At 47.7% G+C, this 19,881-nt stretch overlaps 1 protein-coding gene and 1 long non-coding RNA gene across 2 annotated transcripts in view; one reads left to right on the top strand and one right to left on the bottom strand.

Moving 5' to 3' along the window:
* Positions 1-16,150, top strand: part of LOC113243525 (uncharacterized) — a 76,199-nt gene extending 60,049 nt beyond the window's left edge. The window contains exon 11 of the long non-coding RNA XR_008960150.1: positions 118-16,150. This is a non-coding gene — a long non-coding RNA (uncharacterized LOC113243525). The remainder of the gene's footprint in view (positions 1-117) is intronic.
* CEACAM1 (CEA cell adhesion molecule 1) lies at positions 3,586-18,321 on the bottom strand. Its single transcript, XM_026482217.4, has 7 exons — positions 18,155-18,321; positions 17,014-17,373; positions 13,141-13,419; positions 12,491-12,745; positions 6,198-6,324; positions 4,696-4,727; positions 3,586-3,652 (listed from the first exon to the last, which is right to left on the bottom strand). Exons 1-6 carry the CDS (start codon positions 18,216-18,218, stop codon positions 4,712-4,714), a joined length of 1,101 nt encoding a protein of 366 aa, XP_026338002.2. The 5' UTR covers positions 18,219-18,321; the 3' UTR covers positions 3,586-3,652; positions 4,696-4,711.
* Between the last annotated feature and the right edge of the window lie 1,560 nt (positions 18,322-19,881).

Here is a 19,881-nt window from a genome sequence, read left to right as displayed (position 1 = left end):
CATCATTCTAAGGTGCAGCTGCATTTCCCATTGAATTTCTTTCTGTCTTCTCTTGTGGCATTTATACCTATTGTTTCTATATTATAATACTTCTTCTTGTCTTATCTCCTATCTTAGGCATTATGTTCCTAGCCTTTCTCATTTCTGTGTCTTTCATGGAGTCTGACACCCACACCTGTAGCGCAGTAGGTGCTCAATAAGCATTTCACGAACACATAAATTGGTCATCAGAAAAAGATTGCAGTCACAGGTAGGTTGTATCCTGAGTCTCAGGGTCCCTGTCCTCCCTGGGATCAGAGTTGTGATGACCAGTGGGGGTGACTCCTCTGTGAGATAACAGAACCTTGCCCTGTTTGGTATTTGTTCTCAGGCATATCATTGGGACAAAGAATTATATGTGTATGTGAGGTAGAGGAGCAGGGTCAGGTAAGGAGACAGATCTAATTAGAATGGAGGAGTTATACTAGAGCTGTGGTAAAGAAAGTAAGAAATATTAGTAAAGAGGAAGGAACTTGAGCTTACCTGATAGGCCGGGTTAGGCCCCTTACAGACCCTTGAGCAGGAGAGTGAACCAGTTTTTAGGGAGGTAGTGAGGCAAGAGTGAGCAAGAAAGATTTTGGTAGAGAGACCAGAGATAAGGAGTCAGGCTGTCCTTCAGCAGGGTTGTTGAGACCTTGGGTCCTTTAGGGTCACGAGTATCGACAGAACAATGTACTGAAAGGTCTTCAAGAACCATCAGGTTTTGCGATGTATCGAATATGGGAAACCAAAGAGCAATGGAGAAGAACCAGTAGTAGTGTGGAAAGTGGGGAATAAGAGGAGTGAGTTGCCCAGTGGGCCTGCGGGGGTGGGGATGGGGGCGCAGTTTAAATGAGGAGGAATTTCAGGTGTTTGGATGTGTCAGGAGTTCTGGGAAGTGGTAGGCGCTAGAGGGACAGATGCAGGAGCCATCTGCAGAGAGGTCACTGAAGCTGTGGAAGAAGGCGTGTGGAACTATCCAGTCCAGGTCTCCTATTAAATGTGGTGTGGGGCGTGATGCGCAGGTCAGGGGGCAGAAGGAGGAGAATGTCCAAGAAGGAAAAGCTGTCCATGGTCTTAGACGTTGTAAAAGCGAACAACGTGAGGACCGTGAAAATACCTTTGAATTGGGCCAAGGACAGATACTGACTTTCTGCTACCTCTAGCGGTCTTTGGCGCGGAGTCACCACCACAGAGGGGCCAGGAGAAGCCAGATGACAAGGACAGGGGCACGGTAAACGTGCTTCTATGGCTTGGAGGTGAAGGAGATGAGAGGATAAGCAAATACTTAGTGGGATGAATAGATGAAGGGTATTCAGGTTAGAAGAGATCTGACCGCCTAAGGGGGCAGAAAAAAAACTGGGGACAAGGAAGAGATAGAAGGTGCTAGAGAGTGGTCTGTGTGACTGGACCTGTGGAGGCCCCGAGCCTGAGCTCTACTGCTGCATCTGATTCACCGGAGCCATCCGTGCCGGAAGCATCCTTGTCCCTAATAAAGAGGCCCGGAATCTTTTACTCATGAAATCATCTCTCTCAGAAGAAAATAGGCAGTTTCTTCCAAGCAGGCTGAAGCTATGGCCTGTCGTTTCTAGATATACTCACTTTGTCAGCAGGCATGCAAATGACTTAAGCTAATTTTCTGATCACTGGATCAAGTATCTGTAGACTTAGGCTTACTCTGACTCCCAGTTCAGCAGGCTCTCTTTCTTCTGCCTGTAAAGAAAATATCATCTAAAGTAGTATCAACCATGAGGCAGGATGTTCATGTTGACTTTATAATTTTTATTATAAATATAGAGCAGATTTTACAAATAGTTCAGATGTGGCCATAGCCAGACAAAATTAAATAACACAGAATAGCATGGATGAGGGAAATATATACAGATTGTGTTAGAAAACCCTTGAAAGAGGTACCTGAGTACAGAGAATTCCCAACTTGCCTCTTTAGGGGCCTCTTAGACACAGCATGTCATCACATACTCAATATCAAATAAAACCCCTTTCTCAACAGTCCCAAAGAGACTGTGTAGAAGAAGGCTGGGTGGGAAGTATGTTGCCTGTCCTTCTCCTGTCCTTCCTTTCTATCCTGCACACTGGGACTCATAGACGCCCATGGGAGAAAACATTTCAGAGGCTATTCCAGAAGCCTCCGACCCACTTATCACCCTCCCCTGTCCTAACACCCCTCACAGCCTTGGTTCCCCAGGAGCATCAGCACCAGGCAGCTCTCTGGGGGGTAAGCAATGCCAACAGGGGCTGAGTGTGTTCCCTTCAGGGCACCCCCACTTCTCAAGGACCAGTCACACCTCAGCAGAGGGCAGGTCTCCTGAGAAAGCGAGTGGGGCAGACACCATGCACGGCAGAGACATGGAAAGCAATGGTAGTTGAAGACTGGCCTGAGATGCCGGGAAACTGAGTTAGACCCATTTCTAGTCACGAAAGAGGTAAACTGCTGCTGCTGCTTTTCTTTTTTGGAGCCCCGGACATAAACACCTTGAGGAACTCCTGGCCAAGGGGACTTGAAGGGTTTTGGTGGCTTCTTTCACTGAAAGCAGTCAGATTGGCTTACATAGCTAAGTAGAAATAGCCCCTTTCACATAAACAAGCCGTTGCAAAAACTAAAATGGCAGAATGGCTCAGGGAAAAAACCCAATACACTGAACTGTGCATTCTTAAACAATTATTTAAATAATCTCTGAAGGGTAGCTCTCTGACTCCCTTCCCAAATTCCCAGCTGATTATCTCTACTAAGAGCTGACTGCTTCCTGAAGCTATAAGCCCTCCTTCTGTGAGCCTTTCCTTGAATAATAAAATTATGAAACATACACATATTTTTTTTCATTTTCCACTAGGAATCACCTGTAGACCTCGGCGAATAATTTTCCTAATTGCTTCTAGCGGGTTCTCTGAAAACAGGCTTGCCAAATGGCTTAGGGGGCTTTCTTGTTAAGCAGCAAGGTGTTTAGGCCCTGGTAGACACCTCGGAGAGTAGATAAAGGTGTAGAATTTCCCAGTTCAGCGTCTCTATTCAGCATATTTGTTTTCCTGTGCAGTGTGGGGTTCACACCGGCCTTTGGAGAGATAGAAGCTTTTACTTTTACTTCTTCTCTCTTTTCTGGCACATGCATCTTAATGGATTAGGAGAGTACTCTCAGGGTTATGGCAAATTCAAGTTAGACTCCAATAGGACAGGACTGGGGCAGGAAGGAATGACTGTGCTCTGAATGGTAAGTTTAAAACAAGGAAAGGAGGAGGGGCAGAGGTTGTGGCAACTTCCCAAGGTCTGCTTTGCCAAATTGCAATGACAAGGAAGGTTGGATTTCCCAAGAATCCCAGATGTACCTTTTCATCTATTGACACTGAAGGGAGAGGCTGTGACCAGGCAGCCTGGAGGTGCCTCCTTAGGGAGTGAGGTGGGGAAAGAGGCTTCTTTCCCTTTTCCTGAGGATGAAGGGATCTGCTAGTGATGGGGATGAGAAGCTTGGAAAGAGCACAGTGAGGAGGACAGGTGGCGTTACTTCCTTTGTACTTCCGTATACACCGTTTCTGTGGCTGCTGGGGATGGGGGTGCTGAAGTTGATTTCTTTGGTTCCTGGGTATTGAAGGTCAGGGAAGAATATGCCACTTCTTCAATCTGAAAGGCATGAGCGGTCTGGTCAGTTAAATCAGAGGCATAGATCAGGCCCTCACCTTGTGTGCTGTGATTCAGCACCATGTGCTATCACCACTTTGAAACTTTTAGCTTTGAAGAAGGGTTTTTATTAGCCATGATTACTCTGCTTGCTAACATCCTGTTGAGTGATCATTAGAAGAGATAGATTATAGTATCTATTCATACTGGAATGCAACTGAGAACGGACAGTCTACAAATGCATAGAAGGACATGCATGAATCTCACAAAACAATTTTGGATGAAAGAAGCTAGACACATGCAAGGATGTACTGTGTATTCCATTATGTAAGAGCATGAACAGACAAAAGCGATCTAGTGCACTGGAAGTCAGGATAGTGGTTACTCTTTGGAAGGAAGTAACTGGAGGGTTTTTTGGGGGGTGGGGATGACATATTTTATTTCTTGACCTGGGTGCCTTTCGTGTTCAACTTGTGAAAATTTATACATTGTTAAAATATATTTATGATTTAAGCACCTTTTCCTATATTTCTACTGAAAGGTTGAGAAAAATTTGGTTAAATTATTGTAAAGTAAAGGAACCAAGACCTCAGAACCATTGGAATGGATATCATCCTTTGTTGGTAAGAGCAGGGTCAGTGAAGGTAAAGGAAGGAGAACCATCGGGTGTCTTATGCTGGGTGTTGTGCTGGGTGCTTTCCATTTGTCCTCTCGTTTGATTCCTTCAACTTCTCTTTGAAGTAGGCAGCATGCCCATTTTACAGATGGCAAAGCCACAGTTCAGAGAGCTTGAGTTACTTGTCCAAGGTCACAGAGCTATTGAAAGTCACAGCCAGGATTTAAACACAGGATGGCGTTAATTCCAAAGTTCACATTCTTGTAATGAGGTAGACTCCAGGGAGTCATTAACCAGTAATCCTTTGTTCATTGCTTCATTGAGGAATTTTGACCCAAACTTGATCTCACATTTGTATCTTCAAGAATAACCCATTCTACACAGAGATATTTCCACGAGAAAATCAGCCATTGAAACTGGCTGTGCTTACCTTGTTAGACAAATTGTCAGCGTGGTCCTGACCTGGGGAAACAAAAGAAGAGTTCCCAATCCGTGAAAATGCAAAGCTCATTTATGGCCTTAGAATGGGGGTTGCAGGGTGAGAGCGGGGGTGGGGAGGTGGGTCCTAAGCTGTTGTGATTTCTAGCTGAATGAGGTGGCAGTTGGTGGGAGGGTGGGGTAAGGAAGTGGCCGATGAACACTGGAGGAATTCACTTTTCTGAGTCTGTGGTTCAGACCCAGGGCAGGGGCAAGAGTAGAGCCACAGGAGGCCTCAGTCCACTTCTGACAATTTCTTCCAGTTCACAAGGTCTTGATTTTCTCCCAGATGTATTTCTCAGCAACAGGCTTCAGTGGAAGGAGGGACATTGAGGCCCACAGTACCCAGAGCACCACAAGACAGGGAGAGTCTCACCAAAGGAGAATGCCCACATCCATCATAGAGGCAGGAGCGGGGAGGAGTACGGGCAAGGAAATGACTCCTGGAAACAGGTCCATCTTGCTTAGGCCTGCCTGGCCCAGGCAGAGTGAATGTTTCTCCCAGGGATGTGTCCCAGGGGAATCTTTTGTGGCTAGAAGGGTGTGATGACCTATGCCAACCTAAGGTTGGGAAATGGAGCTCCCCTTCCAAAAATTCAGAAGGTAGGAAGCAGTTTGGGAATCCAGGATTCCCTGCTAGGGCAGGGCACATGGTGGAACACACCAGGTCTCGCTGGGTGAGTGGCTTTACTTACTGTGGTTGGAGGCTGAGGGTTTGTGCTCTGTGACATCACGCAGGTCACTTGCCCTAAATAAATATCAGAGACTGTGACTGCCATTCCCAAGCATAGGATCTTTGCTCCTTGAATTAGGAAGGACATCATCAGCAGATAATTCTTTGGGGCTCCTCAGTGTTCATTTATACCATGGTTGGTACTGCCTTTCCCCTTATGGCCTCCTCCTTCAGTCTACCCACAATCTCCTCTAGAATTTATTCTTTTCCTGTTTGCTGGATGTCCACATGGGGGTCCATTGTTTATCAATTGCATCTGAGCCTTCTTGTACCCTGACACCTTTCCCCTTCTGTAGGTAGATGCTGGCTTTTGTCTCACTTTATTATTGTCTAAGAGACCTTTGGTTGTTTTTGCCTTTTCTTAGGTTCTCTTCCTGTCCTATCCCCTCATCCTACAACTGTCAAAAGAGCACATGAGTCACTTTCTCCTGCTCCTTTCATTTCCTCATTTGTTTCCTTCTGGGACCTTGTTTTCCCTGACCGGGAGACAGAAACTTAAGGGGATCTGCCCCCTCTAAACCAGATGGGGATGGGAATAACTGTGTCCAAGAGAGTGGGGTCCAGGAAGCATGAAGAAGAGATCCACAGGAGTTAGTGCCGAGAAGCAAGTACTTAGAAGGAGGAGCAGATCCAGGTGCAGAGACAGGGGCAAAGTCTCCTTCCCTCTCTCAAGCACGGCAGTTAGCCTTGGAGAAGCGGAACAAGAAGAAAGGTCATCATACCCGCCACTCTTTCTGGTAAACAGAAAGTACACAAGGGCTGCTATCACAGCAACCCCAGCCAGGACTCCAATCACGATGCCGGCAATAGCCCCAGGTGGGAGGCCAGAACTTGGTTGTGTTGAATCACCTGTCATGGAAAGAAGAGAGAAGAAAGAATGAAGGTGACATTATTTTACAGTGGGGGGTCCCCTGGGGGACAACTCTTAACACGTAGTAGTCTCTACTTGTTTCTTCAAGGAATACATTTTCTGTGGGAAGTTTGGTGTGAGGTGATTAGCTGATTTCGTCCTTCAACTTTTTTCTCTCACTGGATTTTTAGGCTGGTGATCAGACTTGCCTCAATTCCATCCTGGCCTTTCTGCACTCTGATATTTTTGAAGGCTTTGGAAATGTAAGAAAGGCTGATTGCTATTTTTCTATAACTTCCCACCTTTTCATTGTTTCATGTTTTTCTGTGTGCCAGCTGTGGCAGCCACAAATATGCCTCTCAGGTCTCTTGTGGTGAGGACAAGTGATGGAAGGCCTGGAGAGCGCATTCTGAATTCACCATCTCCTTTGGACAGAGACCACACTTCCCACAGACTCCCAGCAGGGATATGAAATAAGCCCAATTCTGTGAGAAACCGTTTTCCTCTGAAGGGTGACTTAAGCTCAAGGACCCCTCCCCCCCTCCCCATCAGCCTTGCAGACAGACACCCTTGTAGAACTGCACTTCGATCTAAAACTTCCTTCTGTCACATCTGCACGAAGGTCTGAGGAACCTCCCAGGCTCCTCCCATTCCTGTCTTACTTTCCCCCACAGGCATTTTTCCCAATAAATAAATAAATAAATGTTTTTCCCAATAAATATAAATAACTAAGTAATCCCACTTTGGCTGCATCTCAGGGGATAAAAACTAATATACTAGGCTTGAAACTTTGCATTCAACTCCTTTTTTTTTCCTTTCCCATGTTCAGTCAGTAACTATGTCCCAATGGCTTTTTACGTAATGCCTTCCACAGCCATATATAATACTGTTTGCATCTGTTTCTTCTTTTTTATTTCTGTTGCCCTTACCAGCCAACTCAAGCCTGATGTATTAATGTTAGCTACTGTTATGGTGTACTTAGTATGTATCAGGCTCTGTGGTAAATACATATATCTCATTTGATCCATATAATAACCCTTTCAGATAGACATTATTTCCATTTTACAGATGAAAACACTGCGGCTTAGGGTAGTGAACAATTTACCCAAAGTCATATGGCCAGTGAAAGTGGATCTGGGATTTGACTCTAGGACTACCTGACTTCATAGAAGCTAATGATAATAGTAGTAGTAATAGCAGCTAACACTTCTGGAACATTTTTTCTGTGTGTAGCATTTTGCTAAGGGTTTAATTGATTTTTACATTAAATCTTTAAAACAATACTATGAAGCAGGTACTTATTACAATTTTCTTTTCTTTTTTTAAAGATTTTATTTATTTGAGAGACAGAGTGAGAGAGAGAGAGAGAGAGAGAGAGAGAGAGAGATCACAAGCAGGCGGGAAGGGTAGAGGGAGACGCAAACTCCCTGCTGAGCAGGGAACCCAATGCGAGACTCCATCCCAGGACCCTGGGATCATGACCTGAGATGAAGGCAGACGCTTAACCAACTGAGCCACCCAGGTGCCCTCTTATTACAATTTCCAGTTGTGGAATATGAGGCTCAGAGAAGTTAATCTTGTGCAAGAAATCTGTAATTGTAAACACTTACATTAGAAAAGAAGATCTCAAATCAATAACCTAACTTTGTAAGAAACTGGAAAAAGAAAATAAACTAAACCCAAAGCTAGTAGAAGGAAGGGAATAATAAGGATTAGAGTGGGGATAGATAAAATAGTGAGTAGAAAAACAATAGAGAAAATCTATGAAACCAAAAATTGATTCTTAAAAAATGATGAATAAAATTGACAAACCTTAACTTAAAAAAAAGATTAAAATTACTAAAATGAGAATTGAAAGTGGGGGAAGTCACTATCAATTTTATAGAAATAATAAATATTACAAAATAATAAATATTATAAAAGTACTATGAATAATTGTATGCAAACAAATTGGATAACCTGGATGAAATGGACAAAATTCCTAGAAACACAAAAGTGACCAAGATGGAATCATGAAGAAATAGAAAATATTGGGGCGCTTGAGTGGCACAGTGGTTAAGCGTCTGCCTTCGGCTCAGGGCGTGATCCCGGTGTTATGGGATCGAGCCCCACATCAGGCTCCTCCGCTATGAGCCTGCTTCTTCCTCTCCCACTCTCCCTGCTTGTGTTCCCTCTCTCGCTGGCTGTCTCTATCTCTGTCGAATAAATAAATAAAATCTTTTAAAAATATATGAAAAAACCTGTAACAAGTAAGGAGACTGAATCAGTTAGAGCATTCAACAAAATTCAACATCCTTTCATGATAAAAACCCTCAAAATAGTAACAGAAGGACACTGCCTTAATATGATAATGGCCATAGATGAAAAACCCACAGCCAGCATCTTACTTGATGTTGAAAGACTCGAAGTTTTTCCTTTAAGATCAGGAACAAGACAGGAATGCCTGTTTTTGTCACTTTTATCCAAACTAGCATTGGCAGTCCAAGCCAGAGCAATAATTAGTCAAGAAAAAGAAATAAAAGGCAACCAAATTGGAAAGAAGAAGTATAAAATGATCTTTCTTCACAGATGACATGAACTTCCACATAGAAAACACTAAGATTCCACAAAATCTATTATAACTAATAAACAAACTCAGCAAAGTTGCAAGATACTAAGTCAACACACAAAAATCAGTTGTATTTCTATATACTAACAATGAATAATCCAAAAAGGAAATTAAGAAAATTCTATTTAATACAGCATCAAAAAGAATAAAATACTTAGGAACTAATTTAACCAAGGAGGCGAATGACTTATACACTGAAAACTACATTGCTGAAAGAAATTAAAACATAAATATATGGGAAGACATTCCATGTTCAGGGATTGGAAGACTTAATATGACAGTACTACCCAAAGTGATCTGCAGATTCAGTGCAATCCTGATCAAAATCCCAATGACATTTTTTTTTTGCAGAAATAGGGAAATCTAGCCTAAAATTCATATGGAATTTCATGGGACCCCAAATATCCAAAACAATCTTAAGAAAGAACAAAGTTGGAGGACTCACATTTCCTGATATCAAAATTTACTTCAAAGCTACAGTAATCAAAACAGTGTGGTACTAGCATAAAGACAAACAGATAGACCAATAAAATAGAATAGAGATCCCAGAAATAAAACCTTAGAGCATACACAGTGACACCATTTTTGACAGGGGTGCCAAGACCTTTCAAAGGAGAAAAGACAGTCTTTTCAGCAAATGGGTGTTGGGAAAACTGGACATCCGTGCAAAAGAATTGAACGCTTATTTAACACTGTATATGAAAAATTAACTCAAAGTGGATCAGAGACCTAAATGTAAGAGTTAGAACTATAAAACCTCTTAGAAGAAAACACAGGGTGAAACTTCATGACTTTGGATTTGGCAACGATTTTTTGGATATGAACCTAAAAGCACAGGCAACAAAAGAAAAAACTAGATAAATTGGGCTTCAATTAAAATTTAAAACTTCTGTGCATCACAGGACGCTATCAACAAAATGAAAAGATACCTCACAGAATGGGGGGAAATATTTACAAATCACATATCCCATAAGGAGTTAATATCCATGGTAGAGAACTGCAACTCAGCAACAAAAAACCTAATCAAAAAATGGGCAGAGGACTTGAACAGACATTTCTCCAATGAAGACATCCAGATGGCCAACAGACACATGAAAAGATGCTCAACATCACAACATCACTCATGATCAGGGAAATGCAGATAAAAACCACAATGAGATAGCACCCCATGCCCATTAGGATGGCTATTATTCAAAACAAAACAAAACAGAAAACAAGTGTTGGCGAGGATGTGGAGAAGTTGGAACTTCCTTGCATTTGCTGGTGGGATGGTGAATGGTACAGTCACTGTGGAAACGGTACGGCAGTGCATCAAAAAGTTGAACAAAGAATTAGCATTTGATGCAGCAATTCACTTCTGGGTCTGTGCCCCAATGAACTGAAAGCAGGGATTTCAGTAGATGCTTGTACACCCACATTCATAGCAGCATTATTTATAACAGCCAAAAGGTAGAAAAAACCCAAAAGTTCGTAGACAGATAAGTGATAAACAAGATGTGATACACATGAGGGAATATTATTCAGCCTTAAAAAAGGAATGAAATTCTGACACAGTACAACATGGATGAACTCTGAAGACGTTATGCTAAGTGAAAAAATCCAAACACACACAAAAATAAATATTGTTATGATTCTACTTAGAATAGTCACATTCATAGAGACAGCAAGTAGGACGGTGGTTACTGGGGTTAAGATCGGGAGTAGGAAGTTATGGTTTAATGGATGGTGGTGATTGTTGCACAATACGAATGTACTAATGCCACCGAACTATATACTTAAAACGGTTAAAATTGTAAACCTTATGTGTGTTTTGCCACACAAAAAAAATGATAAAAGAGGAAAAAAGGAATCTTGGTAAAAAGGTAAAAGGTAAAAAAGGTAAAAAGGAATCACACAGGAAATATCAGACCTAGGATAAGAAACTGAGTATATTTGATTCAGAGACTTAGCTCTTAACCACTCTGCCGTTCTGTTTACTGAAATGGTCTCTTGATTCTATTCTGCTCTTCTGTCCCCTGTGACTTCTATCCATTTTGCACATCACTGGTAGAGTAATCTTCCCAGGAAGATGTAACACGGGGCAAGATGTCAGTTACCTTCCACAGCTATCCTGACAGGGTCACTTTTGCTGGAACCGCCCGGGTTGGAGACCTCACACTGGTAATTCCTGGCATCCTCCCTCCTGACAGGGTCTATGGTGAGGGTGCTATTGCCCTGGGACAGCTTCATCCTCTCCTTGAACTTTAGACTCTTGCCATTGAGGAACCACCCAATAGAGACCCCAGTCTTATCTGTGGAGCAGGTCAGGACCCCAGAGTCCTTATCTCCTGTGACTGTGGTGTTGCTGGCATGGAGAGAGGGCTGGGCCACTGGCTTTGTGAGGAAACACAGGAGGCGACAGAATGAGAATGGGCCTGGGGCCCGGAGCTACGCTCCTTCCTTTGAGATCTCGGCCACTCCGAGGGCCCCAGCGAGCTCTGTAAAGGTGCCCCAGAGGATGGCCCTGCTGTCTGCAGAAGGTTGAGTGTCTTTGTTCAGGTGATGATCTGTAAGGAGAGGGCTGTACCTCTATCTCTGACCCTCAGTCACTTGTCTGCTCTGCCTGGACATCTCTGTAGTATCAGCACCAAGAACCTCTTCTAAGCATATCCAGCATCCTCATCGTTAGGTGGAATTTTTTACCCAGTGGCTTTTGTATGACCTTTCCAAGAGCTTTCTGAAAAGATCAGGCCCCCTCTCTAGTATGGTAGCTTTACACAGAAAGGGAAAGCATTTCCCTTTTGTTAAATAATTCATTAGAAAATGAGAATGGCCCAGCCAGTCTTTGTGAGCTTAAGTTCCAATCTAAAGGGTTTCTCAATCTGAATAAGACTGTGGATTGAATATTACAGGGAGGAAATCTTTAGAGTAGTGGTCACAGTTTTAACGGAAGGCTGGTACTCTTAGCTGTAGGCATAAATATATACTTTTGGCACTGCTCCTTCTGTCCCATGAAAGGACTTCATGGAGGGAATCTACAATTATTCACTGTTGTCCTTTGGTGTATGAACCGTGCTGGTGTCATGCAGGGTTATAGAACTGGTAAACTTCAGAGCCCGACAGTCAGAGGGTCTGCTTCAGGGCTCGCTCTTGCCCTTTCCCGGCGGCCTCATGTGAGGGAGACTCTGGCACAACTGGTGGCACAATTTGGCCGGATTGAAGACAGGCTTCTCCTGTACCTTCTCCATATGCTCCTGTCCCACCACAGATGACATCAGAGCAGTCAGTCATAGGGCAAGCCAGGAGCAAAAGGATCTTCCTTCTCCCTCTGTAAGCCCCTTCCACCACATGGGGCTTTCTGGGGCTGAGAGAACTCTATTCCCACATTCCAGGCTGGACCCAAGGTCTGCCATGAGAAATCAGAGAGCTAGGGGAGGAAGGGCCTACAGACATGTAATGGGAGAGTTCAGGGGCAGATTTGAGATTTTCTTGTGACATAAGCAAATGGGAAATAACTCTTTTCTGAAAGCCAGACAGACCTTCACCACGACATCAGTGCACTTCAGGGATCCACTTACCAGAGACTGTGATAGTCTGGACTGTGGTCTTATTGAGGCGAGTGCCAGAGTTAGAGGCGATGCAGGTATAGGCTCCACTATCATTCACCGTGAGGCTGGGGATAAAGAGCTCCTGTGTGGATGGCTGGGGTCTCCCATTGATAAGCCAAGAGTACCGTGCGGGTGGGTTAGAGGCTGCGTGGCAGGAGAGCCTGAGGCTGGCCCCTGGACGGTAGTGAGAGTCTGAGGGGGAAATGGTGGGGGCGTCCGGGCCATCTGGAGCAAACAGAATAAAGCCACAGGTGATGTAATCCGAGGGAAGGGGAAGCTTCTGGTCTGTATTAGGCCACAATGTCCCTCTGAGCTGGGTCCCAACCTTGTTTGAGAAAGTCCCAACCAGAAGCCCTTGTGTTCACTGAGCCTGGGTCTGAGACATTCACCTGTTTCCCCTCACAGGCTGGTGACCCTCTCAGGGAGGAGCAGCCTGTCCCCTCCTAGTCTTGGCTTAGGCTGGGTCTGCCCATGTTTCCCTGGGACAAGAAGCCATGGTCACCCTGGGGGTCCAGCTGAGAGTCATGGACTCGGACCCCAGAAGGATGGATGTGGCCTGGCCTCTGGCAGTGTGGATTTGGGCTGGCAGCGCGGGCCAGGTAGGAAGGGAAGTTACTCACAGAGAACATTCAGGGTGAATGGGTCACTACCATCGGCACTCACTGGGTTCCGAGTCTCACACTGATAGGGTCCTGTGTCATTTCTTGTAACACGGTGTATAGTGAGAGTCCTGTTGTCCAGGGACAGCTCCAGCCTGGCGCTGGCCGGGAGGCTCTTACTGTTTACTGACCACAGGTAGCTTGTGCTCTGAGTCTGAGGTTCACACGTTAATACTACAGAATCCGCATTCTCCACGGGGTCAGAGTTGTTGCTTGTGATGTTGGGTTTGGGTAACTCCGCTGTGCAGACAACAGAAAGAACATTGCCCTGGATGGTACCTGTGATTCCTTCACAAGCATCTTGAATCAGAGTTGGCATCTCTCAGCTCTCAGCCAACCCGAGTCCTTCAAAGCACAAGGCAGGTCTGTGTATCTCAAGACAAATGCATGAGGATCTGAGCCTCAGAGAACACAGGTCACCTGCTCTCTGTCCGAGAGCAAGCACAGGCTTTCTTTGGTTAAAGAAGCATCAGGGTTTGGTTGTGGAAGACACAGGGCAGGGAGTCAGAAACCACCCTGGAACTCTCCTCGTTCTTCCCTGACCAACTGACCTTCTGACCAACCCAGAGGCCTCACCTGGAAAGTGCAGGTGCTGAGGCCCTTTCTATGGCACAGACCTATGCCAGTCAACCTACAGGTGTTGAGGCCTTGCTTTCCGGGGTTGTCGTGAAGATGGGTAATGATGGGCCTTCCCAGAGCTCATAAGCCTGGAGAACACTGGGCAGCATGGCCTAGAATGGGGTATTTGAGCAGAAGTAATACCTGGGGACACCAGGGACAAGCCTGGAGGTCAGTCCACACTCAGGCTACGGGGCCACGAAGTAGGGCAGTTCTTCCCAGGTGTTCCATGGTGACTGACCTGAGACAGTGGTGGAGAAGAGTTAAGACTAGAAATGATCCGGAAAAGAGTAAGGGTAACAGGCAGGGCCTGGCTGGCTTTGGCAGAGAACTCTGTGCTCTGCTCTTGGTCTTTAAAGTCTCTTTTCCCACTGCAGAGGCCAGTGAGGACCATGCTGGTCTTTCCTGAAATACAAGTGGGTGTTTTCAAATGCAGAAGGGGGGACTGGTGGGAGGTGGGGGTATCTGGCCCTCATGGACCATTTGTAAACACAGTTATGAGATAGAAATTTGAGAAATGAAATGGTTTTCATATGTGAAAATCAGTATTAGTACCTGAAAAATCTAAGACTAGTTTCTGGAGCAATATCTCCCTAGAGAGCACTATATGTTGTAGACCAAGTTCTGCAGTCCAACCAGGATCACATGATGAGCAAAGGAAGATGTTAAGGTGGGTTTGAAATCAGTGACTTCCTGGGTAGAGAAAGATACGTGAGTCCTGCTAAAAAACAGAATTGACTGAGGGAAAGTCTGAGGTGCCTCTGTTATATAAAGGGAGGAATGATACCAAATTAGTAGAAATGGTATGCATTATGTTAGTAAATTTAGGAAAGAAAGTTCCTGCCACCAATTTCTACAGACAGTCAGGCAAAATGGGAAGAAACCCAGTGCTTATATGTGGCTTTCTTTTGACCTCAGGAAACACAAGTTGGATCCAATTTACCCAAATTGGGCAGCATCTAAGTGAAAGGACAGGGACTGGTGGATCTCACCGTGTGAGAGGGTCCCAGCCTATGGTAAAGGTGTCCTCAGGAGCACCCGTGTGTGGGTGTGAAATAGGCAGTGAACCAGTCAGATGGTTCAGGGTCTGGCAGTCCCATCGTTGGGAGGGTCTGGGGGACCACTGGGAAGAACGAGGGCCTCACCAGGACGAGGATGTGAGTCAGGAGTAAAAGGCATGAAGTGAGCCCATGAGCTTTTGGGGACAGCAGACCAGCCCCTTCTGCCTTTGACTCCCTGGTGGAGTCAGCTAGAGAGTAGATCAAGGGGTCACATGTCCTTGTCATGTGGTGTGTTTCATTTAGAGGGAAAGAGCCCTGGATGAGGGCCCAGCGAAAGCTCGTTCTCCTGGTGACCTGGGGAAACTGGCTCCTGACAGAATCCGTCAGAGGCTGCTGCTCTGATTTCTGTGTCCTTTACTGTTGCCTGGGAGGGTGGGCCTGGCCACAGGTGTTAGCGGAAGAATCCAGGGAAGGCTTAAGAGTAAAGGAGGCTGTGCAGAGCAGGGGTAGTCCCAGCTGGAAAAGAGGAGGAGGAGGAAGATAAGGGACATGGAAGGAGCAGAGAGCCAGAAATGTCCCAGGCTGTGAGCAGTTGGGGTTACAACTGACCGCAAAGACTCCAGGCACTAAGAGCCCACAGCTGACCCAGGCGCGGGACCCTCCCATGGCTGAGCAACACCACAGTCGTCAGGAGACTCCTCTCTGGGAGTGGCCTGAGGGGGTGGTGGTCAGAGGGATAGATGATGGGTCTCAGCCCCTAGAGGGACAGGGAAGAGGTGTGGCTAGAACTTCCTAGAATTCTGCATCCAGCGACCAGTCTCTGAAGAGATTGGGAATCATTCATTGATTCCTTCCCTCCTTCATGAAAGAGCAATTGAGTTGTTGGGCCCTGTGGCAGTTAGGGGTATACAGTCAGAAGGAGAGGGCAGAGTCCTTTCCCTTCCACTGCAGCAGGATGACATCAACACACCAGGAAACAATAAGCGATTCCAAGTCCAACGCAGAGAGCTGTGGATTGGCCACCTGAGGGAAGGCCTGGGCATTCCCCGCACTGACTCTGATCACTGATGAAGGTAATTTAGTTCTTGAGTAAAAACATTAATTCTCCATTTGCTCTCACTTCCCAGACCAGAAAATCTGCCTTGAGCTGTGGATCCCTAAGAAGAAAGGTCTGATCCAACAGCTGGTCTCAGGGTCCATAGATGCCTGAAAAGGCTGCCTGGGTGGAGGAGGAGACAGGGCTGTGGCTGCAGACAGACCTTGTAGGATTGTGATCTGCCTGCGTGATTCTGATTCAGTGTCTGCATCGCCCTGTGCCTCTGTTTCCCCTCAATAAAATCAAGTAAATGGTCTCAGGCTTGCCGTGTTGTCTGTAATTAATCTTAAATCTTTCACAATTACCTAAGGCTTGGTATAGAGACGCTGCCCAGATAGACATCTGTTACTTGCCTCCATGAGGGATGGCTCCCTGGGCCTGATCCCTGGTGCAGGAGTTGCTGCCAGGAGCGTCTTCTCTCCTCTGTTCCTCCTTAGGGGCACTGACCTTTCTCTGGGGTCTCCTATCCCCCAGGGCCATCAGACAATGGCCAAGGGACCTTGCCTATCTCTGCTTTCCACCCCAACTCCCAGGTGAAGGACCAGGCTCTGCCTCTCCACAGATGCGGCCCTTCATCCTGCGTCCTGGCTGGTGACCAGCTCAGGAACCTCGGGGCTCAGGCAGCCAGGAAATCGTTGCTCCCAGTCAGCCCTGCCAGGAAGCCAAAACCCAAGCCTGGTAGGGACTCCCCAGGGTCACTGGAGGCAGGAGCTCTGAGACAGGGGTCTGGGCAGGGGCTTTCTGGGCTGAGCTTCTCTGCGAGGATCCTAGGGGGCCCCTCAGGCCTGGCCCTGACTGAACCCGCAGGATCTTCCTCAGAGTCATGGTCACAGGGAGGAGCCCAAGGGGCTGGACTGAATCTGTCTCCCTCTGCTGAGTTAGTCCTGTCAGATTGGTCCTTCTCTTTGCAGCGAATGTGCGGGGGCTGGAATCCAGGAAGGGAATTCCAATCTTAGGAAGTTTGTCTCCAGTGTGTGTGTCCCGCACTAAATGCTCAAACCCCTACACAGGACATAATGCCGAGGGGGATGGAGGCCCCGTCCAGGCCTGTGAGTCCCGTGTGTGTGAGACGTAGAATTCACCCCACCCAACACCAGAGGTGAGGGATGAATTACTCACGGAATACGCGGATTTGTCCTGTTCCTTGTTCCACTTGAGCATTTTTCCTCACGATTTGTAGGGTGTAGTATCCTGTGTCGTTCAGGGTGACTCTCTGGAACAGCAGGGACCCATTGGGGTATATTGTCTCTCTGCCGCTGTATGCAGGCCCTGGGGTAGTTTCTTGTGGGTCTACTACATATGATATAATTTGATGGCTGGCATTTACAGGTTCCCCTCTGAACCAGTTACAGCCTAGAAGATCCCCAGGCAGATTGTGGGCTCGCAGAAGAACGTCCTTCCCTTCGGCAGCATCAGGCGGCACCGATTCCACAGTGACTTTGGCAGTGGTGGGCGGGTTCCAGAAGGTTAAGAGTGAGACTAGGAGGAAAGAGAGGAGACGGATCAGTATTTGGACCGATGTGTCTGGAGGGAAAGCTGGGGCCCTGGACACGCAGCAGGTGTTAATCCCCCAGCCTCGGGTAGTGTGTGTGAGTGTGTCTCCTGCAAGGTCAGCGGCATGACCACACTACTTCAGCGCCTCTGAACTTACTTCCTCAGTTTCGAACACTCTTCCTCACATGTCTGTCGCTTACTCCTCCCTGCCCTCGGATATCTGCTCCCACTCAGGGGGTCCTGGGGAGACACCTGCCCTGACCGCCTCCTCTAAAGACCCTCTGTCTTCAATGCTCTGTTCCCTTCCTGGTGCTTGTCAGTACCTGACATCACATTCTAGATGTCTCTGCATGTCTGTCTTCCTCCCCATAGATGTGAGCTCGGGGAGGGCAGAGACTCATCTGATCTGTGCTGTACCCCAGTGGTGGGGCAGGCTGCAGACACCCGGGGCTGAATGAATGTGTCCCCAGTATCCTCTGCGTCTGGCGTTTGTCTGTCAGGATCTAAGGTTGGTGGGAAGGGGCAGCGATTAAGGTTCTTGGTTGTTGTTATCATCAGTTTCCCGAATTCAGTTCTCGGTGATGAGTAACTTATGAAACAGCCCTTGGCTCACCACTTCCAGATCGTGAGATTTTCCTGTTGCTGAGCCAGCTCCCCAGTCCTGCCCTGCTCTCCTGTCCCCTCTCAGAGCCCTCTCCTCCTGGGAGACCCCAGCCCACCTCTGTCTCCCATCCTCCCGCCCCCTCCCAGGGATCATCCCTCTCACCTGCCAGCAGGAGCTCCTGCCAGGGGACATGTCCTCCTCGGGGAGGGGCCGAGGGGGGCTCCATGGTGCCTGCTGCCCACTGTTTCCCTCCCTCTGTGAGAAGAGCTTCTGCTCCAGAAACACTCAGGAGCAGTGCGGTCCGGTTGTGTCAGCTCTGCTTGCCTTCCTCCCTCTGTGCTGAGTGGCCTCTGGGGGCGGGAGTGTCACGTGGGCCAGGGGGCGGGGTCTCTGCCAGGTCCCCTCCCCCTCTTCGCCACCTGTTCCTCCTGAATCCTTTGTCCCCTTCTTCCCCTTTTATTTCTGTCTACATTGAGGTTCCCTGGGAACTGCTGAGGCCTCTCCCTCTTCAGCTGTGATTTCCCACCGTATGCGAGAGCGCGCACACACCCTTGTTTGGACAAGCACAAGCCTGTGGTGATGGGGTCCGGTGACCCGCACAGCTCGGGGGCACAGTGCAGGGTCAGCGCCCCCACAGCCTCTCTCCTCCCCATATGGCTTTCCCTTCAGAGCAGGAGCCTGGGGGCTGCCTCAGGAACTCTCATCACAGGGATGTCACCCCCACTGTGCACTGGAGTCACCTGTGGAACTTTATCAAGACTGCGAACGCCCAGCTGACACCTAGAAATGCTGCTTGAGCAGATGCCCAGCCAGGCGGAGACCCCATGATGTGGGGGTGGTGCCGCCTCTCCCTCTCCTGTGCCCACGGAGGGTCTACGGATCCTGTGAAAATGCAGATTCTGACTCAGCAGGTGTGGTGTGGACCCCAGAGTCGGCCTCTAACAAGCTCCCAGGTGATGCTGGCCATCCCGGCCCGGGGAGCACACTGTGAATAGCCAGACTGAGGGGGACCCGGTTCCCTTAGAGGATGGCCCTTCTCCCTACTCCCAGTTGGCCTCTGCTGTGTCCTGGCCTTGAGTCTGTGGGCACCACACACAGTGCCCCAGGGTCCCCAAATCCAGGGGATTATTTCCATTTGTAACAGAGAAGCCCAGCTGGGTACCAGTCTCCCCAGTGTTCTCACAGGCTCTGGGGAGGTTGGATTGACTTCTGGCAGCAAGGTCCCAGAGATGACTCTGGGGGTGAGAAAGGGGCAGGCCGGGTGATGACTCGTGAGGGACCCACAGTCCATCCCTGTGTGTCCCCAGCCGGCTCTCTGCTTCCAGGGACAGAGACCCAGGACCAGGTGTCTCAGGAGGTCAGTTCCCAGATGGGAAGGGGGTTTCCTGCGTGTCCTGGGAAGAGAAGAGATGGTGGGAGGTCGGATGGCTGGGACTCCCAGGAAGGTTTTGAGGAGACCTTCCATCTCTGTGTCTGTTGGCTGAACTGTGGCCCAGAGACTGTCCATGTGCTCCTGAGTGTCCTGGGCAGCCCGTGTCCTCTGCCTGGGGGACTTTCTTGTGGTCACCCTGCCTCCCCCATGAGTGGTGCCAGGTAGGGAATGGGGATCTGGACAGGGACCCCAACAGATCAGTGTTCTCCTAGGGCCCTAGGAGGAGAGGGCAGGACAGAACAGGCACATGGGAGGGACCCAGAAGGGTCTGCTGGAGAGAGGGATAGAAACCCGTCTCCCCCTCCACCTCCTTGGCTAAAGCCAGCTTCAGGGTTTCATATCCTGTGTGTTTTCTGCATGTCCCTATGTCGCCCCCTGGAGGCAATGCTGAGGGGCTGCCCAGGGATGCTGGCCAGGCTCCAAAGGATGTGAGGGTCTCTGAGTCCTGGGCAGAGGT

The sequence above is a fragment of the Ursus arctos genome, unplaced genomic scaffold (assembly GCF_023065955.2).
Source record: "Ursus arctos isolate Adak ecotype North America unplaced genomic scaffold, UrsArc2.0 scaffold_19, whole genome shotgun sequence".
In the NCBI taxonomy this organism is placed as follows: Eukaryota; Metazoa; Chordata; class Mammalia; order Carnivora; family Ursidae; genus Ursus; species Ursus arctos.
The sequence above is the reverse complement of the archived record's forward strand: the minus strand, read 5'-3'. Positions and strand labels throughout refer to the sequence as shown.

What these genes read in the sequence shown, in the direction of transcription:
- CEACAM1 (XM_026482217.4), bottom strand. Translation starts at nt 18,218, where the DNA reads ATGGAGCCCCCCTCGGCCCCTCCCCGAGGAGGACATGTCCCCTGGCAG. An exon ending in ATTCACCCTGAATGTTCTCT is followed by an intron (nt 12,746 to 13,140) that starts GTGAGTAACTTC and finishes TGTTTGCTCCAG; the next exon opens with ATGGCCCGGACGCCCCCACC. An exon ending in CCAGACTATCACAGTCTCTG is followed by an intron (nt 6,325 to 12,490) that starts GTAAGTGGATCC and finishes TTTCCATGACAG; the next exon opens with GTGATTCAACACAACCAAGT.